Consider the following 18,277-nt stretch of genomic DNA (forward strand, 5'->3'; position numbering starts at 1 on the left):
TATGCATATGGCTGATTCAAACCAGTGTTGAATGCTGTTCAAAATGTTGGTTTTGGGGTTGATTAATGTAGCTAGTTGTTTTAAAAAGAAATTTAAAGAAAAAAGCAATATCAGAAGTCTTAGTTGAATTGAGTGATTATCTGTTAGGTTGTAACATTCATTTCTGTGTATTTAATTAGGAAATTGTAGCGGTGAAGAACACGTTTGAATGCTTTAATTTTCTTTAATTGTTTATATATGAATTTAGGCTACAGAAAGTGAGGCTGGTGATATGGATCTCAGTGGGTTGCCAGAGACGGCAGTGGATTCAGAGGATGATGACGATGAAGAAGACATTGAAAGGGCATCAGATCCTTTGATGAGTAGGGATATTGTAAGAGACTGCCTGGAGAAAGACCCAATAGACAGGACAGATGATGACATTGGTAAGTTAATACAGTGTAGTAAAATACTATGAAACTTGTTTTCCTTCACCAGAGAAATGTACTTCTTTAGCTTGAGGTTTTATTTTAGTCAGAGGCTTTTGTACTTGGTATGTTTAGTGTTTATTCTGTAAGCTTGCTTATAAAAAAGGAGTGAATGAGTATCTCCAAAGAAGAAATTGAAAATGCCCATGGAATGGGTGAAAGTTATTAGTGCTGGCCTGTTAGATCTCAGGATTCAACTTGTAATTGATATCACAAATATCAAATAAAAATATAAAGTAAAGAATGTGGCTTATGGGAAATAGTTTTACAAAACCTTGGCAAAATCAACATTAATGTCAATTATGGATGCTTATTACATTAATTTTTTGTTAATCGTAAGTTGTGATTTGTGTCTGTTTTTACACTGACACATACATTGCATTTTTTTTAAAAAAATAATATTGGGGTCATAAAACCTTTACATAAGTGTGTATTTACTAAAAGTAATTTGCTGYGTTAACATAGTCTAATATATTGAAAGCAAAGCAGTACAGAACTAAAATTTTAATTCTTACACTTTCTAACCTAATCTGTTTCACTGACTCCATTTTAAAACTATTTATCTGTTTATTAAAGTATAACTTAAAAAAATTTAGAAAGAAAATGGGGTTAAATTGACTTTTTATTAGGTACAACTAAATGCAAAGTACATCCTGCATTAAGGATTTATAAACCCTCAGCAGAACTATTAAGAAGAACTGAGCTCTGTGTAGCCGCAAACAATGTAAAAAGTGAAAATATGGGAGTTGTTGGCAGTCAAGTATAAGTGCAACTCCAATGCATGCAGAAGCTAAGTTAGCAATAGTCACCTGTGCAACAGTAATTGCGTTCTGTCTGTCTAACCCGGGGGGATTCTGTGAATGGGCATGTGACAATCATGTGCAATTTAAGTGTAGACTCTGAAGGGATGGCTTTACCAATGAACTTGCTTGGTTTTGTAAAATTTTCCTTCTTAATGACTTACTATGTTTTAAATAAGCCTATCATAGTTTTAATTGAATTATTGCAGTGGCTGGACAGAGTATTAAGATTTCATTGGCTGTATTCAAAGCTCTTGGCTGCATTACAACTCTTCCATTATGCTGACTTTTACTATGCAGGCCGTCTATTGATGATATGACCAGCAGGTCTGTGCCTGCAAAATACCCAGTAATTACAGCAGGCCACTGTAGATGGTTTATTAGTTTACGGAAACGATTGTGCAGCATTTTAACTTAAGTAGCCCCAGGCATCTTTCTGTATAACTGTCTTTGCTGTACTTTGTTGTTTTGACATGTACAACTCAGTGGGCTTTTTTTCCTTCAGAACAACTACTGGAATTCATGCATCAATTGCCTGCTTTTGCCAACATGACAATGTCGGTGAGGAGAGAGCTCTGTGCTGTGATGGTGTTTGCAGTTGTGGAGAGAGCAGGAACTATTGTACTGAACGATGGGGAAGAGGTCGGTAGAACTTACTTTTGACTTTAGACTCTCCTATTGTGCAGACATCCTAGACTCCAGCATTAAGGTCCTCTTTCGTTGCTTAAAAAAAAAAAAAAAAGCATTGAGCATGTAAATTAAGCCTCTCTTGTTGAGTGTTAGATTAAAACCTTTTGTTTAAGCATCTGCACAGCATTCCGAAYGCCTACAATAAAAGCATAAGAAAAACACTCTTCATAACGCACACAGAAATGCTTCCTGCCTATTGGAGCTGATTCTGAAAGCTTATTCTAGTGTTTTAAAGCCTTCCATTTATTTTATACTGTTTTACATAGTTTTATTTAATTTTTATGTTAAGAGTTTAAAGATTCCAATTTTCTTGAGCTGGAAATGGTTACACATTTGAGGTAAACTAGCTTATAAATATTTTTAATAGCTGATAGAAAATTAACTCTTGTCCTTTAGAACTGTGAGGATTGTATCTATATAGTATGATATTAGAATGTTAAATGACTCAGACTTCATGTATCCTGCAACATTTAATTTGTAGCTGGATTCCTGGTCAGTCATTTTAAATGGTTCTGTGGAGGTGACGTATCCTGATGGAAGAACAGAGATACTGTGCATGGGAAACAGTTTTGGTGTTTCCCCTACCATGGAGAAGGAATATATGAAAGGAGTGATGAGAACCAAAGTGGATGACTGCCAGGTAGAGTGTTTGACTGTAATATATGCAAAATCGCATACACATAGAAGTAATGTGGCTACATGGCCAAATGCAGTTTATTGAAAACTGTGTATATATAAAATCTCCAATGCATAACCCTGTCAATGTTTGGGAAATATGGGTCCTGCTGTTAGTACTCACAGTCCGGGAAATCTTCTTCCGCTGATCCAGATAGGGACAATTTTGGGTCAAGAGGTTTGTCTRCACACTTTCTGCAGAAATTGAGGCCCAGCAGCTTGTTGCATATATTCGTTGCTTCAAACTTTCCCTTAGGAGGAGCTCAAGGTCTGTTAGCCTGCTATATGGGCTCTTTTACTTCTGCAGGTAATAGCCATCCTTCCTTACTGGACTCAACTACTGAATCTTAGAGTAATACAAGCTCTCTGTCCTATGGTCTGAAGTATGAAGAGTAGAAAGTCTTCTAGTTTCAGTCAATCTGGACTTTCAAAGAAAACTTCTTGACCCTTACTAACACAAGTAGTCAGATATAAGGAGCATTTCACGTAACATGAGAAAATAAGCCTAACTTGGATGTGTGGTTGCTATTTCCTTRTTTCCATCCTGATGATAATAGCCAAGGCGAATTTAAAAATTTTGCCTGGTCCTGATGGCTAGTTAGCTTCCAACAGATGTCCTTTGAAATGGGTGAAAATGAGTATTAACTGAATCACCTGGTTTAGTTTGCCTGTCTAACTTCCAATAAGTGCATAAATAGTATCTGTTTGGAAAACGTTTTCCAAGAAATCCAAATTGTAGGAAAACTGTTTCAACTAGTACTAGCTGTTGGAAATACAAAAGTTATGTAAATGAATTGGGAAGAATGCAGTTAAAAATATTGTCTCAGTGAAGCTCATGCCTTTGCCCTAAGTACATGATGATTTACAATCCAGCAATCAAAAGAAACACATAATTTCTTTTCAGTTAATGATCCAAGTTTATATGAGAAGGCAGTTTAATCTTCAGTATTTACCCATAAAAAGAAATAAAGGTATAAAACATTTAACAAGTTACAGAAGATTATTCACTGTGAATACAATCTAAAAGTTTTGCAAATTGGAGTGGGTGTTCTTAATTATATTTGAATATTGTAGGTTCCAGGAATATTCCTAAGGTATTTACCACCATTCTGTGATTTATTCTTTCACTTATGCCTTGCTGAGCCGATGATGGCAGAAAATTTTTCTTCTTCATTATACTTTAACCAAAAAGTGATTTGTTTCTGTATGACGGCGCTTACGTAAATGAATAAATGTTAGCTTTCTTAATGACTGACTTCATATATGGTTGCTATGAAAAATTAAAAGTATTGTCAATAGCAGTGGGCACAAAAATCAAGAATAAGGTTTTCCCTTCATTCTTTCTTACACCTTTTAAATACCACATAAAAGCTAAAATATGAGGAAAAAATATCAGATAGAGTACTGATCTTCCTCTCCAGCAAAGAAGGAGATAAAAGCAATTAAACAAAAATGCCTAGTAATGCTAAATCATTTTGCACTGATGAATCTTGATCTCTAAGTGCAAAATTGCAATGGAATTACCATGCTTGAGTATTCATCAGCTTACTACAGTTGAACTGCTGGACAGACAAATTTGGCCAACTGTGGCTTGAGAGACTACTTTATCTTTTGTAATAATAGAGTACTGCCTCATATGTCTAAACAGTTTTCTGAAAACTTTCTCTTTTAATACTCATGTGTGATGATTCTTCCAGTTTGTTTGTATAGCCCAGCAAGATTATTGCCGCATCCTTAATCAAGTGGAAAAGAACATGCAGAAGGTAGAAGAGGAAGGGGAGATTGTGATGGTGAAGGAGCACAGGGAGCTTGATCGCACTGGAACGAGAAAAGGTCACATTGTCATCAAGGTAAAAGCAAAAGATGGAGAGGCTTGCAAAAGTCAGGTATGCTCCGTAGACATCTAGACTTGGCAAGTAAGGCCCAGGATTAACTGAGATATGTATTCAAAAGTATTAACACTTTGAAATAAAGGGTTAATACTTGTAGTTTTTCTGTTTAGAATTACTGACATTGATAATTAGGTGATTTCTGTATAACTTAATTACAGAAATTTATTAAATTTCTTATTGCAATGATTAAGCTATTATATTTGCTTAGTTCATCAGTCAATAGATGCCCTTATTATTCTTTCTGGTTTAATGTATCATAAGTATGTTACCAGACAGCAAATATGCATTTACTTAAACTGTATTTTAATAAAGAAGGTTTTATTTGTTACAGGGAACAGCTGAAAGGTTAACAATGCATCTGGTGGAGGAACACTCTGTGGTAGATCCAACATTTATAGAAGATTTCCTGTTGACCTATCGGACCTTTCTTTCCAGCCCAATGGAAGTGGGCAAGAAGTTGTTGGAGTGGTTCAATGACCCCAGCCTCAGGGACAAGGTTAAAATCCCCTAAATTATATACCTGTTATCATTTGCATTGAAATAAAAGTTAGTAAGAATAAAATAAAAACGTTTACTATATTTTCAAGAGAGTGACTATAGCTGAAAAAGACATGAATAATAGTTTGTGACAAATTTTAATAGCAGAATATATGGATAAAAGTTTTTCTTTTTTTAAATGTACTTTATTTCAAATACTAATGTGATCAAGGGAGTTGTTTTACCTTGTGTTTTTACAACATAAATTAGTTGCTTGTAARTATAGCAAAAGTTTTTTCCAATAACTAGCATTTTTATTTAATATTATTCAATAGAATTCTATTTTGCCTTGAAACTTGAGCATGTAACCAAGGTCTTTGTTTTCCTTACATAATACTAGTTAACAGAACTTGGCAATCACTTTGTGATAACTTGTTTTTATATAAAGACGTTATAGCCATTGTAAAGAATTTATTGAGCCTCTTTCTTGTTGAGCCTTACACAGCATTAAAAAAAATCCCAAACACAAAAAAGCAATTAAACACCCCTTACCCCAAACAAAACTGCCATGGTGGGAGAATAAGGCCCTGTATATTCAGTTTTGGCACACTGATAGCGCTGTCTATTGAGGCTATACAGTGCTTCACACTGCAGTGCTTTATTTTCAATTATATACGACTTTGTTAAATGCAAATTTCTAGTAAAAAGTGGTTTTTGAAAAATTTGAAGCTAAATGGATTGTATCRATGAGATTAAAGAAAAGTTTCGTTTTCAACATTTCTTTAAATCTAGATGTCTCTTTTACTAGAAGTGCTAGTAAATCTGTGCCTTGCAGCAAGCACCTTAAATTTGGCAGAGAGGATGAGCTTTGTTTCAGGGAAGTGCTAACTGCTGTTCCTGTGAAAATCTGACTGTGCTGTAAATACTGGAAAGTTGCAACTAATACTGTTTAGTATAGACTTGCTAGAGCTTCAGAGCTTGTAATACTGGAGTTCATCATCTTTAGACTTATTTTTCCTCTTTTTCCTTCCATGGATATTCCCCTCAGTAGCCCCCGTGTGCACGAGCCCCAAGAGCCCCAAAGCACGAGCGAGTGTTGTCTGCAGTGAGGCATGTCACGGCTAGTAGCAGGTCTAAAACAGAGCAACTCTTTGTTGTTTCAATAACCAACCCTTGCTGGCATCAAGTATCCCTGACAAAAAGGCTGCTTGATTCAAGTGCGAGAAAGGCAAGAGTCAGAAGCAAGTGGGGAACGAGGAGTCTGGAAGATTTTGGCTGTTTTGTATTGGGGGCTGTTAGTGAGGAGAGGAAAATAGATGAGTAAAATTTGTTTCTGAGAGTGAGTAGAAGTAACCAGCCTGGGACATGTGAGAGCTAACCTTATAGTTTGCCTAACACTAAGGTACTTGACTTTGCACATTTAATCTTCTTTTAATGTTGTTCCTGTTTGTGGTATAAGTAATGGCATTCTTCTGAAAGTCGGTGTTCAGCCCTTTTCAGTGCAGTGTGTGTTGGGTACCATAGTAAGTCACAGCCTTGAAAGAAGCATTGATTTTGAAACTATCACTGCAATGATTTAAAATACATTACATGGGATGGCTTGGAACTTCTCAGCCATTTTAAAAAAATCTGTGAATAGCCTAAATTTAAACAGACCTTTATCTGGATCTTCCAATATGATCCGTATTAATGAAAAACAGCAAAGAGGTTAAACAGAAAGGAAGGAAGTTTTGTCTTCAATTTTAAAGATGGAAAAATCTCAAATATGCCAGAAATGCTACCCCTAGCTACTCCACTATGACTAGGAGCTGCAGCACATGTAGTGTGCAGTTATCTCTTTTTAGAAATCTAAGCTCTCTAAGCAGTTTTAAAATAGTTGATTAGTTTAGTAATGAATTTCAGCAATTCTTCTAAATTCACTTGCTTTACTGGATGTATAGGAACCTACTTGGCAACCATATAAACACAATGCAGCTCCCATTATTTTAGGTTGCTCAAGCCTTAGATCTTTAGCACAAGAGACTACAAGGGCTTTGGTGTTGGGCAGATGCAATGAACGGGTAGTGATTAGCTTTGTACGATTAATGTTTGTATGAGATTTTGTTCTTAAACTCCAGTTCTTCGGATGTTTAGCCTTCCTCTCCCTCCCCTGGCCAAACTTGCTTTCCCCACATAAAAGAAAAAAATGTAGCTGTATTTTTGAGATAACTTGAGTGGCCCAACTGTTCTTGATTCAAGAACCTTTAAAAATTGTATGAATCTATTTTCATTCTGAACATCAAACTTTTTTTTATTTTGTCAGGACAGCTGCTGCTGATTTTCCAGGTCATATTGCATACTAAGATCAAATTTTATGGTGGAAGCATAAATTAAAAGAAACAAAATGTAGTTCTTGTTTTGTAGCCTTACCTTCAGTAATACTAGTTGATAGTACTCCTTTAAGTTTTTTTTTTTTTTTTTTTACCATACTGTAAATTACCACATGAGATCCTTCTGAACTTCATAGTCATATAGTCATAGTTGCTGGGAGGAGTAGGGGTGGAGAGAGAGAAAGGAGGAAGAATAAATGGAAAGGTTTAATCTAAAGATGAGAATTAAGAATGCATGTATTGACTCCAAGAGCTCTTTCCTGCTTCTCACAATAGCTCCTCTTTCCTGCCTCTGTAAACATACAATAGTTCTTTTACACAGGCAAATGCCTAATGAAGTTAGTGGTGGCTTATCTAAAGTTTTGTAAGTTGGAAGAGTCAGTATAAAACAATATAGGAAGCCTTTGTGATCGTGTGCTACAAGAATTAAGGATAGAGCAAACCTGGAAATGTGCATAAACGGGAAATTGTTCATGCAAGTCGCAGGTGGATCTGACTCAGTGTTCTTTACCTGCATGCTCTGTCCCTACTCATAAACAAATTGGATACAGCCAGTGTTAATTTTTGAACTCTGTTTTCTTAGTGCAATTTAACTCCTAAGTTATTTTAATACTTGTTTTGTTCTGTCCTCTTGGTACATTGTTACCTATCAGTGACATGAGCTTTGGACCCATAATATTTAGGTTTCCCAACTGATATTTACATAATCTCTAATAAGTGGTATTTCTAAAGGACTTAGCARTAGTGCTGATCTGGTCATTCCTGGAAAATCTTCATGTTATTGATTAATTTTCAGGTTACACGGGTAGTATTGTTGTGGGTGAACAATCACTTCAATGATTTTGAAGGAGATCCTGCTATGACTCGATTTCTGGAGGAATTTGAGAACAATTTGGAGAGAGAGGTATGAATGAGGTTTTCTGACAATTTGGGATGGCAGGGAGTAATCAGACCATTTTATATATAACTTATTATGCTTTTCTCTTTCTCGTGTAGAAAATGGGTGGACATTTGAGGCTGTTAAATATTGCTTGTGCTGCTAAAGCTAAACGAAGATTGATAACCTTAACAAAGCCATCTCGAGAAGCCCCTTTGCCTTTTATCCTGCTGGGAGGGTCAGAAAAGGGATTTGGAATCTTTGTGGACAGTGTAGATTTTGGTAGCAAAGCTACAGAAGCAGGCTTGAAACGTGGAGACCAGGTAGGTATTTTTAAAATGCTTTTCTCTTCTTTTCTTTTTTTTCTGCTAAATAAAATAACACTACCTGTTTGTATTTTTAGATACTGGAAGTGAATGGTCAAAACTTTGAAAACATTCAGCTATCAAAAGCCATGGAAATTCTTAGAAATAACACTCATCTGTCTATCACTGTGAAAACCAATTTATTTGGTAAGTTTGTGTGCACTTCTTGTTCCAACTTGTGTTCTAACTTTAGATGAAGTCTTTGATTTATGTACAGCTAATGTTTGGAAATAGTTTAAAATAATTGTATTTGAAACATTTCAGAAGTGAGAAGAATAGGAAAAGAAGGAAGTTTGTAGGCCCTAAAATACATTGTATCCAAATTGCAGAGAAAAATTTACAAATAGGTCTTATGAAGTGACTTCACTCTCACAAGTGCGTGTTTTAGGATGAGGAGGAACTATTGGGACCATTTAGGCTGAACTTCTAGAAAGCATTTTTGTATAATATTTAGTACTTTCCCAGGAAAGAAGCCTCTTCTGGAATTTCAGGATTTTAGTGATGTTAATTTTCTTCTGTATTTGTTCATACTTTTTCACTGCAGCAAGATTAATAAAAACTTCCATGCCAGCCAGGTCAAAACAATCTTGCTATCCTCCAAATCTATTCTCTTTCTCTTTCTCTTTCCTTTTTTTTTTCTTTTTTTCCTCCTCCTAACTTGATCTTTATGACTGGATACTTGGATTGTTCATGTGATTTAGTGATACATTTCCAAAATCTCTCAGATTTAGGTTCTTCATCACAAATAGGTAGGTCAGAGTATTACCACAGGATGTCACTTCACTAGGTGATGATTAAGTATGCTTAGGTTATCTCCAAAAAATGTTTGTCAAGTATGTTTCCTAGGAAACTTTTTGTTATTTCTTTGCAGAAAAGATGCTAATATTCTGCCATCCTAATAATTAAAAGACATTTCTTAGTATCAGTATATGCTTGTTTTGCAGTATGTGCTTTTTTTTTTTTTTTTTTTTTGTATAGGAGTAAGCTCTTTATAAATGTCTTTTGCGCAGTAGGGTTTTTTGATTCATGTGTTCTTTTAATCTTAAAAGACTAAACCTGGTTTCTTCATTTCCTCATAATTTGTGTTTTCTAAGTATTTTATCTTGTGGCTCCTCTCCAAATACTGAAATCGCACCATAACAGTGTGTCAGAACAGTTAATTCCTGTGTYTTGCATATGATATTCCTTATCAACAAATCCCAAAAGGAGAGTAGCCCTTTTTAATAGCATCTCCTTATTTATATCTAATCTGTCTATGTAGCCCCCAGATCCTTTTCTAAAGTACAGCTATTTGCTCAGATTATTTTCCTTCACATTTATTTCTCTCTTTCTTACTTGAAGCTTTTTGAGTCCCTTGTAATTTGTCATGGACCTCAGGAGATAAGGATGAGTTTTTAAGACAGACTGGCGTAAAACCTTGCCCTTAATACTCATGCTTTAGCTGCTTGCCCTTGTCCCCACTTTTTCTACAATTCTTTTTAATAATTGGTTTCATAGAAAATACCAAAGAGACAATTATGTCTGTCTTTGCTTTTTGTTTTTATTCATTTTCAAGGCAGATTGCTTTTGTATATTTAACATAGACTTGTTCAGTAAGTGCCAGCTGGCTGACATTCATTTATTTCTTAGTTTATCTTCTCAAGACCCTGCCCAGCTCATATTCTTTGACTGATTACTCTGCTTTTCTTACTCTTCACTTTCTTTAAATGCTTTCGTATTTTATGGTTGTTTTCATCTAAGGTATTCCACTTCTAGTAAGGAGGAACTGTTGAGAATGCAAAGTTTTCTCTCTTCCTAAAACAAAAAGCCTTCTCAGCACAGTTTCATAACTTCAAGACCGTCATTTGTTATTACAAATCAAGTCATCAGGTGACTTTCCCCATCTATTCATGGGCACTACCACTCTCATTCAGAACGTCTCACTTACTCTCCACTTCAGATTTTTTTGTGACCTATTTAAGTGTACCAACACTTCTGCCAAGTTAAAAACTGCAATAGGAGATCATCTCATTCACCAGTTCATCAGGTATTTCTGTCTCAGGGATGACTTTTTGCTAGAGAGGGGAGGTAGACAGTAGGGAGCAGTAGCAGGTTTAGCCCTTTGACTTTTTTTTAATTATGCCGCAGCCAGTCTGTCAGCCTTCCAAGACTTCATGTTTTCTTGTACATCCGGCAGTTGGGCACAGCAGCCTTGTCAAATATCCAAGATGTCTAACTGTTTTCACATGCTTTTACTATGACCTTGTTACAATTTCCATTTCCCCTCTGATTTCTGACTTTTGTTCCTGTTGCTAATTATTTCTTGTCCATCTGCAAGCTTTTGTTGCTGGTTTAAAACCTCCCTTCTCAGTTGTTAGTTTTCTCATCTCATCTTTGTTTAATGGGCTCTTTTTATGCATGCTGCTATTCTGCAGAAAGCTGTCCTTCAGTTGAAAAGTCAAAGTGCTTCTGTTGACATGATCCATACAACCATGTGATCATCCAGTATATTTCTTTCCCAAGCTGGGCCAATTTACCAATTTTATGATTTTTATTACAGGTGATGGATGTTCTTTTTAAAATTTAAAAATTATTTAAAATCTTGTATCTAATTTTGGTTAATATTTGAATCGACAGAATGCACTAAGCAGTTTTTTGTAATGACTAACATTTAAACTGATCTGGTACACAGCACTTTCTTTTTTGTTCATCTCCTTTCCCCTCTTTTTTTCTCTTGTGCAGTTTTTAAAGAGCTTCTAACACGGTTGTCAGAGGAGAAGAGAAATGGTGCTCCCCATCTGCCTAAAATTGGTGATATTAAGAAGGCAAGTCGTTATTCCATCCCAGATCTTGCTGTTGATGTGGAGCAGGTAATAGGATTAGAAAAAGTAAATAAGAAAAGTAAAGCCAACACAGTTGGGGGAAGAAACAAATTAAAGAAGATACTTGACAAGACTCGAATCAGTATCCTGCCTCAGAAACCATACAAGTGAGTCTTCTTTAATTTCCTGTTAAATATTTGGTCTGTGTTAAACTTTAATAATTTGTTATGTTACTTATGTTTCTTAGTGCAAGCACTTTTATATCTGCAAAAATATTTGCGTTTTTCTTCATCCAGTCTGTTAACTTGCTAATTTCAGACTAGAAAATACTAGTCTGAATATTTGAAAAATCAGACTACTAACACTTGCCATCACTGTGGACAGCTTTCAGTTCTTATAGATGCAGTGATGGCATAAATAGTTTTTATATCATTTACTGTTTTCTGTTAAGAAGACTGTTAACTGGAAGGATCCCAGGCAATTAATTTGAGGTTAGCTCAACAAGCAGGTTTGCTTGTACATTCCAGTGGTCTGTAAGGTCTGTTGTTTCTTTTAAACGTTCTCTCCTATGTCACCAGTCTTGTCTGTTTGTTCCTTTGAGGTCTGATGAGCCAAGCGTACTGCTGAGTGTGATTTTTTTTTTTTGCATTGTTTTCCATTGTTCACAGATTTTTGCATAAATTTCTGTTGTTGGTTTTCATTTTTTCTTCTTTTTTGATTCCTTTCATTTTTGTGCTTTTTCTGTGCAGGGACCTTTTCCGGTAAGTCTCAGAAAAACAGTATACTTGACCTATTTTATTTTCCTTTTGTTAGCCTTACTACTTATGTTATATATAGCAATTTGTCTGCAAAGCCTGTTGACATTCAGTTGCTTGTGTCTGCATCGTTTCTGCATAGAGATGTGTGGCTGTAGACTTTTCTRTGTGTGCTTTTTTTYCCCCCCCCTCTTGCACTGAAACTTCTGTTTTGATTTTCTTAATAATTTACAGTATTGCATATATTAAAGGACTTCATCTATTTTCATATGTTCTTAAAAAATGAAGAGGGATGAAAAAGCCGACTTRCTCGTATTTAACAATTAACTGAGGTAGGTAGTTAGTGTTCACCAGTCAGTCTCCCAGCCTTGAGGTAAAGCTGTCCACCTTCTCTTGAGGACTGCAGAGGCTTCCAGGGTCTTTAGTGTTAGTGTCCGAGTAAAACCAATCTTTAAACTAGAATGAGGTAACTCTTTAAATAGAGAGAACTTGTCTGCTTCACGAGACATTAAACCAGTATCGAGGGTGAATCATTTTGAGCAGGGGATGATCTCTTCCTTCAGTCTTGCCTTTTAGTCCAATAGCTCTCAGTAACTTTCTGAATTGAGCAAACAGCACCATTTCCTATAGGTTCCTGGGAAATCTTCTGTCCATCAGCTGTGACACTTGTCTTGAAGTGTGCCTCTGGCTACAGCCTCTCTTCAGGCTCCTTGCTTTTTGTACTTGTCACCCCTCCCAATCCAGAAGCATTTTTGTAGTCTGTGGGCTCAGTTACTCCTGTAAGGATTAAACATGGGCCCCACCTCAACCTCTAGCAAGCTGTGCCCGGTCCATAGCAGAGCATCCCAGACAAAAAGAAACCCTTCTCTCTCCTGTCTAGTTATGGCCTTTCAGTAGGATGCGTAATATACTGTGTTTTGAGAGCAGGAAGATTTAGGCAGTTCTGCCATTTCATTATCCCTTCTACCATGTTTGTTATCCAGCAGGAAAATTATTATTTAATTAATTCTATCTATCTTCCTGCATGGCAAATGCATACATGAAGCAACAGTAATATATTATGTCTTTGCTTTAAAACTACAGTCTCCTTTCTCTGACATAAAATATTTTAAGTAGCAATGAGTGCAGCAGATCTTCATGGGACCTGGAGTCTTTCCAGTTTGGTATATGAATGCTTCCTGAGAAGCTGAGAGAACTTTAGAAACATTACCCCCCCAAAAAAAGTTTGTTGGTTGATCTACTTTACTGAAGCTACTTCAGGTGTGATGCACAGAATAGGTATAGTGAAGCATGACAGGATTATATAACAAACCCAAAAAGAAATACATAATGTTATTGAAACAGCTCAGTAAAAGGGGAGGTGAGGGGAGGAGGTTTTTGTCATCTGGCTCGAATTTAAAGAAAATAGAAAATACTGGTGTTAGCACAACTATGAAATACACCCTGTAGATGTTTATAACCACCAGGGCAGAAGGCACTGTGGGGTTCTGGGGCTTTGGAGGTTTTTTGTTACTTGCTTTCTTCATGTGTGTGTGGGGAGTGGTTCCTGCTGGAAAGGCAACAGGTCAATCGCTGGGAATGCTTTTTAGTTGTATCAAAAGTTTGCTTGTGCCTTAGCATAAGTGTTGTGTGCTGAATTAACCATCGTTGCTTGTCACAGTCTTGGGCTTTATGTGGAAGTACAAAACTAAGGATGTTCAGGTTCAGCTTAACTTCTGTTTGTGGGAGAATCTAGAACTGTTCTTTCTGGCGGACTTGGATTTTTTCTGAGGTTTACACTTCATAAAATATTTTGGTAATACGGGGTTACCTAGCTTTTAAAAACAAAACAAAAAATAACATGCCCCCAAGCCCTTTTCTAGTGACATTTCCTTCTAAAAAGCAGTTACTGTGTCCATGCAATTAAAATTGTGCCTCGAATGCCCAGCAATATTGTCCTCCCTAGAGCATTGCTCAATTCCTAGCACTTACAGAAGTGGTACAAGCATGTGCTGGGTAAACCACAAAGGATGCTTTTTCTGTAACAAACCTACAAAGATAACTGATCAGACCTAGGTTTTCTGTGAATGGATAGAAGACTATACAACAACTTACAGTGCCAAAAACTAGAGTGCTTTTTGTGTTGCTTTGTTTAACTTAGTGGCTTGATGTTCCAGAGTTGCAGCAGTTTGCAATGAAATCTAGCTTCCGATTTATGCTTTATTTACATGTGTAGATACAGATGTGTTAGGCAGCCTTTTAAAAAGTTCCTTTGTCTATAATGGGTAGATTTTAAATTATTTCCATTTTCTATAATGGCTGCCATTCAACATTTACATCCTCAGAGCATTTTACTAAGGGCTTTTGGCTGTACCCTTCAGTGGCTAGTCCCTCAGCTCTGTGTCCTGCACCCATTGTTTTGCTTCACTTGCTGATTATGAATTCAAAAGCAACAAGCAAATTGGTGCCCACTATTATTGGATGGTATCTCTGTCTCTGATCAGTCTAGCCCTAGCTCCACAGATTGGTAGGCAAAATCCTTCTCCTTTGTCACAGAGTTCTTTATCTGTGGCTGTCAAGCACTGCTGAGGGGACACCTGTACTGCCCGACTGTAGATACTTATCCTGGTCCTTTGGAGCTAGCTGGCCTCACTTCCATTTAACTCAGTGAAGAGGAGCTCTGAGAAGGTGATACAGGGTAGGAAGGCTCAAATGAATGTTCTTAACAATCCTCTCTTATCTATCTGTACCAAGATCTTAGTACGCAGTATAGCCACAATAACCCCCAAAGTACAGCCATAAATCCCATCTGTGATAGTAGTGAAAGATTTGTGAAAGTCAGGTCTTGTGAAGTGCCCTGAGGGGCCAGCAGCATTAGCCAGAGTCCAGGTGATGCAAGAATAAGGCACCTACCACGTTTTGGAAAAAGATCTTAGCCACTGTAAAAATGTTCAAAAAAAGTAACAAGCCAGCAGCACCCCAGAGCTTAGGGGTGAACATGAAGATCACCTGTCAGTGTGAACAGGCTGATCTAATCACTCTGGATATTTGGATGGTATTGACAAGGGTAGACAGTAAGTACTATTGTCTGAGAAATGTTAACTTCTAAATAGAAATTACTGTACTAACTGTTGAAAGTGTTATTTAAAGAAAAGAAAAAGAAAAAAGTGGTGTAAATATCCCTGCATCCCTCTAGTAGAGCCAAACCTCTGAATGTTTGCAAGTCCTGATTTTCTTTTCTCTTTTTTCTTTCTGGACACAGCGATATTGGAATTGGCCAGTCTCAGGATGACAGCATTGTGGGACTGAGGCAAAGTAAGCACATTCCTCCTGCTCTGCCCGTCAGTGGAACCCTCTCATCCAGTAACCCAGACCTACTGCAGTCGCATCACCGCATCTTAGATTTCAACACTACACCCGGTAAGGATCTTTTGTTGTTCTTGCTCTTCTTGACTTTTTTTTTTTTGGGGGGGGGGGGGGCAGCACTTTAGGACTTTTCTTAGGACATTGCTTCAGTATACTTTACGTGGATGTATTATTAGATCTATATTTTTGGAGTACGTTCTATACAGAGCGTCTCTTACTGATGATTGAATACTTTTGGGCAATGAAAACTTATTTTTATTCTACTTGGTATTTTCTAATCTGCCCTGGTAGATCAGTCTTTAGAAGACTGGTGTATTCTTAAATAGCACAGGAGATCATACGATAAAGAAGATCATATGCTTACAGTACAGAGAAAGGGCACTGGACTTGGACAGAGGACGTGTCTTTGTTTTTTCTTAACGGACCTCTTATATAATCTTGTATTGCGTCTGTAAGGGATAGTTGCAGAGGTCCCTGTTAACTCCCTGTCCCTGCAAAATTGTCTAGAGCTGTGAACTGAATGCTTTGTGTATAAGGTGACTTAAATATTTCAGAACGGGATTTTAAAAAGTGAATATATTTAGCAGAGTGGGACAAAGTAGGAGGTGTGTGCATGCGAAAGAGAGAATATGAGAAGCTTCTATCTTATGTGAAGGGTTTAACTGAAACTCCCAAAGGGGATGAGATTTGGGCTCTTCTCCGGCTGCAGGAAGGTTCTCAGCATGAAACCTTCTCTGAGTTAAGTATCCAAATCTTTCGTTTGAAAACATTGCTACTGGAGGAGGATGTGGTGATCATAGCTGTACTGACCTTGGTTATTATAGTCTAATATCTAGAGCACTTCTTAAAGTAGGACCAAAAATTCAGTGTCCTCCAAAGCCTGAGGGATTTCATATCTTACCTCAAAGGTCAGTGCTTACACATAAGTGTACATACTGGCTGAGTTGGTGCAATCTTCACACTTGAAACTGTGCTACTAAGCAGCACGTGTCCTCAGGTTTTGGGGGGCTAGAGAAGAAGAATACAAGAGGGTGGTGCRTGTGTCTGTCGTAGTGCCTAAGGCTGTACCTGAGAAGGCTGGAAGATCTGTATTTTATTTAGCTTATCTACTGACTAGTGTCAAACACTAAACTTATTTTTATAAATGGGAGCTTAACTTTTTGTCAGCATTTTCATGTCTATAAATTGGTGAAAATTCCATTCTCCAACTTGCCATTTACCTGGACTGGATGATTCTCATAATGTGTGCGTAATGCTGAGTACAGTGAATGGCTAACTTCCAAAGCTGTAGGGATCACTGTATCACAAAGCTCAAACAAATTCCATTAATTGAGAAGGAAAGCCATCACAATTCTCCAAGATCTTTCAATTAAATATGAAGTTCAGAAAAGTTTAATAAATGAAAAATATTTTGCTGTTTAGCTTGGTTCCGGGAAGTGAGATGAATAATGATGTAATGTCATTAACAGCCTTTCACTATCTTTACAGAAACTATTTTAAGTAATTACTGCTTTCTCATTAATTTTTTTTTTTATACTTAAAATTTGTTTAAACACAGATTGCATATTTGTAAGTTAATTCTAAGTAGTTTTCCCTGGATGGGAAGGAGGGGAAAGGGACACTGAAATCAAAAACATATACCTTAAGACCTTTAGGGATGATTACGCTGTAGATAAAAGGGTTGAATTATACCACTATTTACCTTGAGACTTGGAAAATGTTAAAGCCTACATTTTTCATTTCTTTTGTTACCTTGGACTAAATTAAAGGTGGAGATGGAGGCAGCTTGCAAGAAATTAGAATGCACTGGAGAAGAAAGAGAAAAGTAGTGGAGTTGCCATCCTTTGAGGCTTTGGAGAATATCCCTCAGGATGGAAAATAAAACAGCTTGCCATTTTGGAAGGGTAGTGCTTGAGGAGGAAATGAGATCATCCMTTCTTTAAGCTTGAAATCTGCAACAAATCATTTTTGTTACTCTTCTGGTTGGCACAGGCTTTTTCAAATATATTTGTAAAGGTTTATTTTCAAATGTTCAAGTATGTCAATGTTTCTTCTCATGTGCTGTATTTGCTATTGTACTAAAAGTCAAAATAATAGACTAATGATGAGCTGTCAGTCACCAGTATGTTTTTCTCACTCAAGCTTTATAAGGGGACTGTATTCCTATCCATAAAGCATTGCTTTCTTCAGTTTGTCACTCCAGTCCTTTTTCTGAAAAGCAGTGAAGGGGATGGATACAATTCTTTTCAAGTGCTGTTTTATTTAAAAATCATTGTGGCAAACTACTTGCTAACATCTTCTCTATATTCTTTGTAGTGCTTTTGATATTGGCTCTGACTGGAATGCAGCCTGACAAATTTAATGATAAAATATGGTGCAAAGATGATGCTACTGTATTTGCTGTTTTCTGCATTTCTTCGTAGTGACTTTTAGTGATCCTACAGAGCAGGTTGTTTTCTCCTTGGGCAGAGCACTTGCTTCTAGGGAGTATTAAGTGAACTCTCACTGTAATATTGTTCAAGGTAGCTTTCTATCTTCATAGCACTTCTTTGAATAGCCGGTGTTTCTGTAACACCAACACACAACAAGATCTAGAGAACATCCTGTTTTCTAATAACTTCTCTGAATGGCTGTGTCTTTGGTATCTGTATTCCCCAAGATGTCAAAAAATGCAGAAATGATTTTAGGCACTGCTCTGCATCCCTCTTCAGCTTATTGCTGAAGGAAGACAGAGGTCAATAACGAGTTGGTGAGAAAAGGTGAA

At 36.7% G+C, this 18,277-nt stretch overlaps 1 protein-coding gene across 6 annotated transcripts in view; it reads left to right on the top strand.

Moving 5' to 3' along the window:
* RAPGEF2 (Rap guanine nucleotide exchange factor 2) overlaps positions 1 to 18,277 on the top strand; it is a 134,026-nt gene that overhangs the window by 94,022 nt on the left and 21,727 nt on the right. For all 6 annotated transcript variants that reach the window (XM_026061223.1, XM_026061226.1, XM_026061225.1 and 3 more), the window contains 10 exons: positions 248 to 425; positions 1,773 to 1,909; positions 2,439 to 2,597; positions 4,330 to 4,482; positions 4,856 to 5,020; positions 8,167 to 8,274; positions 8,367 to 8,570; positions 8,651 to 8,759; positions 11,334 to 11,580; positions 15,410 to 15,567. In XM_026061223.1, coding sequence (XP_025917008.1) covers positions 248 to 425; positions 1,773 to 1,909; positions 2,439 to 2,597; positions 4,330 to 4,482; positions 4,856 to 5,020; positions 8,167 to 8,274; positions 8,367 to 8,570; positions 8,651 to 8,759; positions 11,334 to 11,580; positions 15,410 to 15,567 — 1,618 coding nt within the window. The remainder of the gene's footprint in view (positions 1 to 247; positions 426 to 1,772; positions 1,910 to 2,438; positions 2,598 to 4,329; positions 4,483 to 4,855; positions 5,021 to 8,166; positions 8,275 to 8,366; positions 8,571 to 8,650; positions 8,760 to 11,333; positions 11,581 to 15,409; positions 15,568 to 18,277) is intronic.

This window comes from Apteryx rowi, unplaced genomic scaffold (assembly GCF_003343035.1).
Source record: "Apteryx rowi isolate R43461 unplaced genomic scaffold, aptRow1 scaffold_178, whole genome shotgun sequence".
Lineage (NCBI taxonomy): Eukaryota > Metazoa > Chordata > Aves > Apterygiformes > Apterygidae > Apteryx > Apteryx rowi.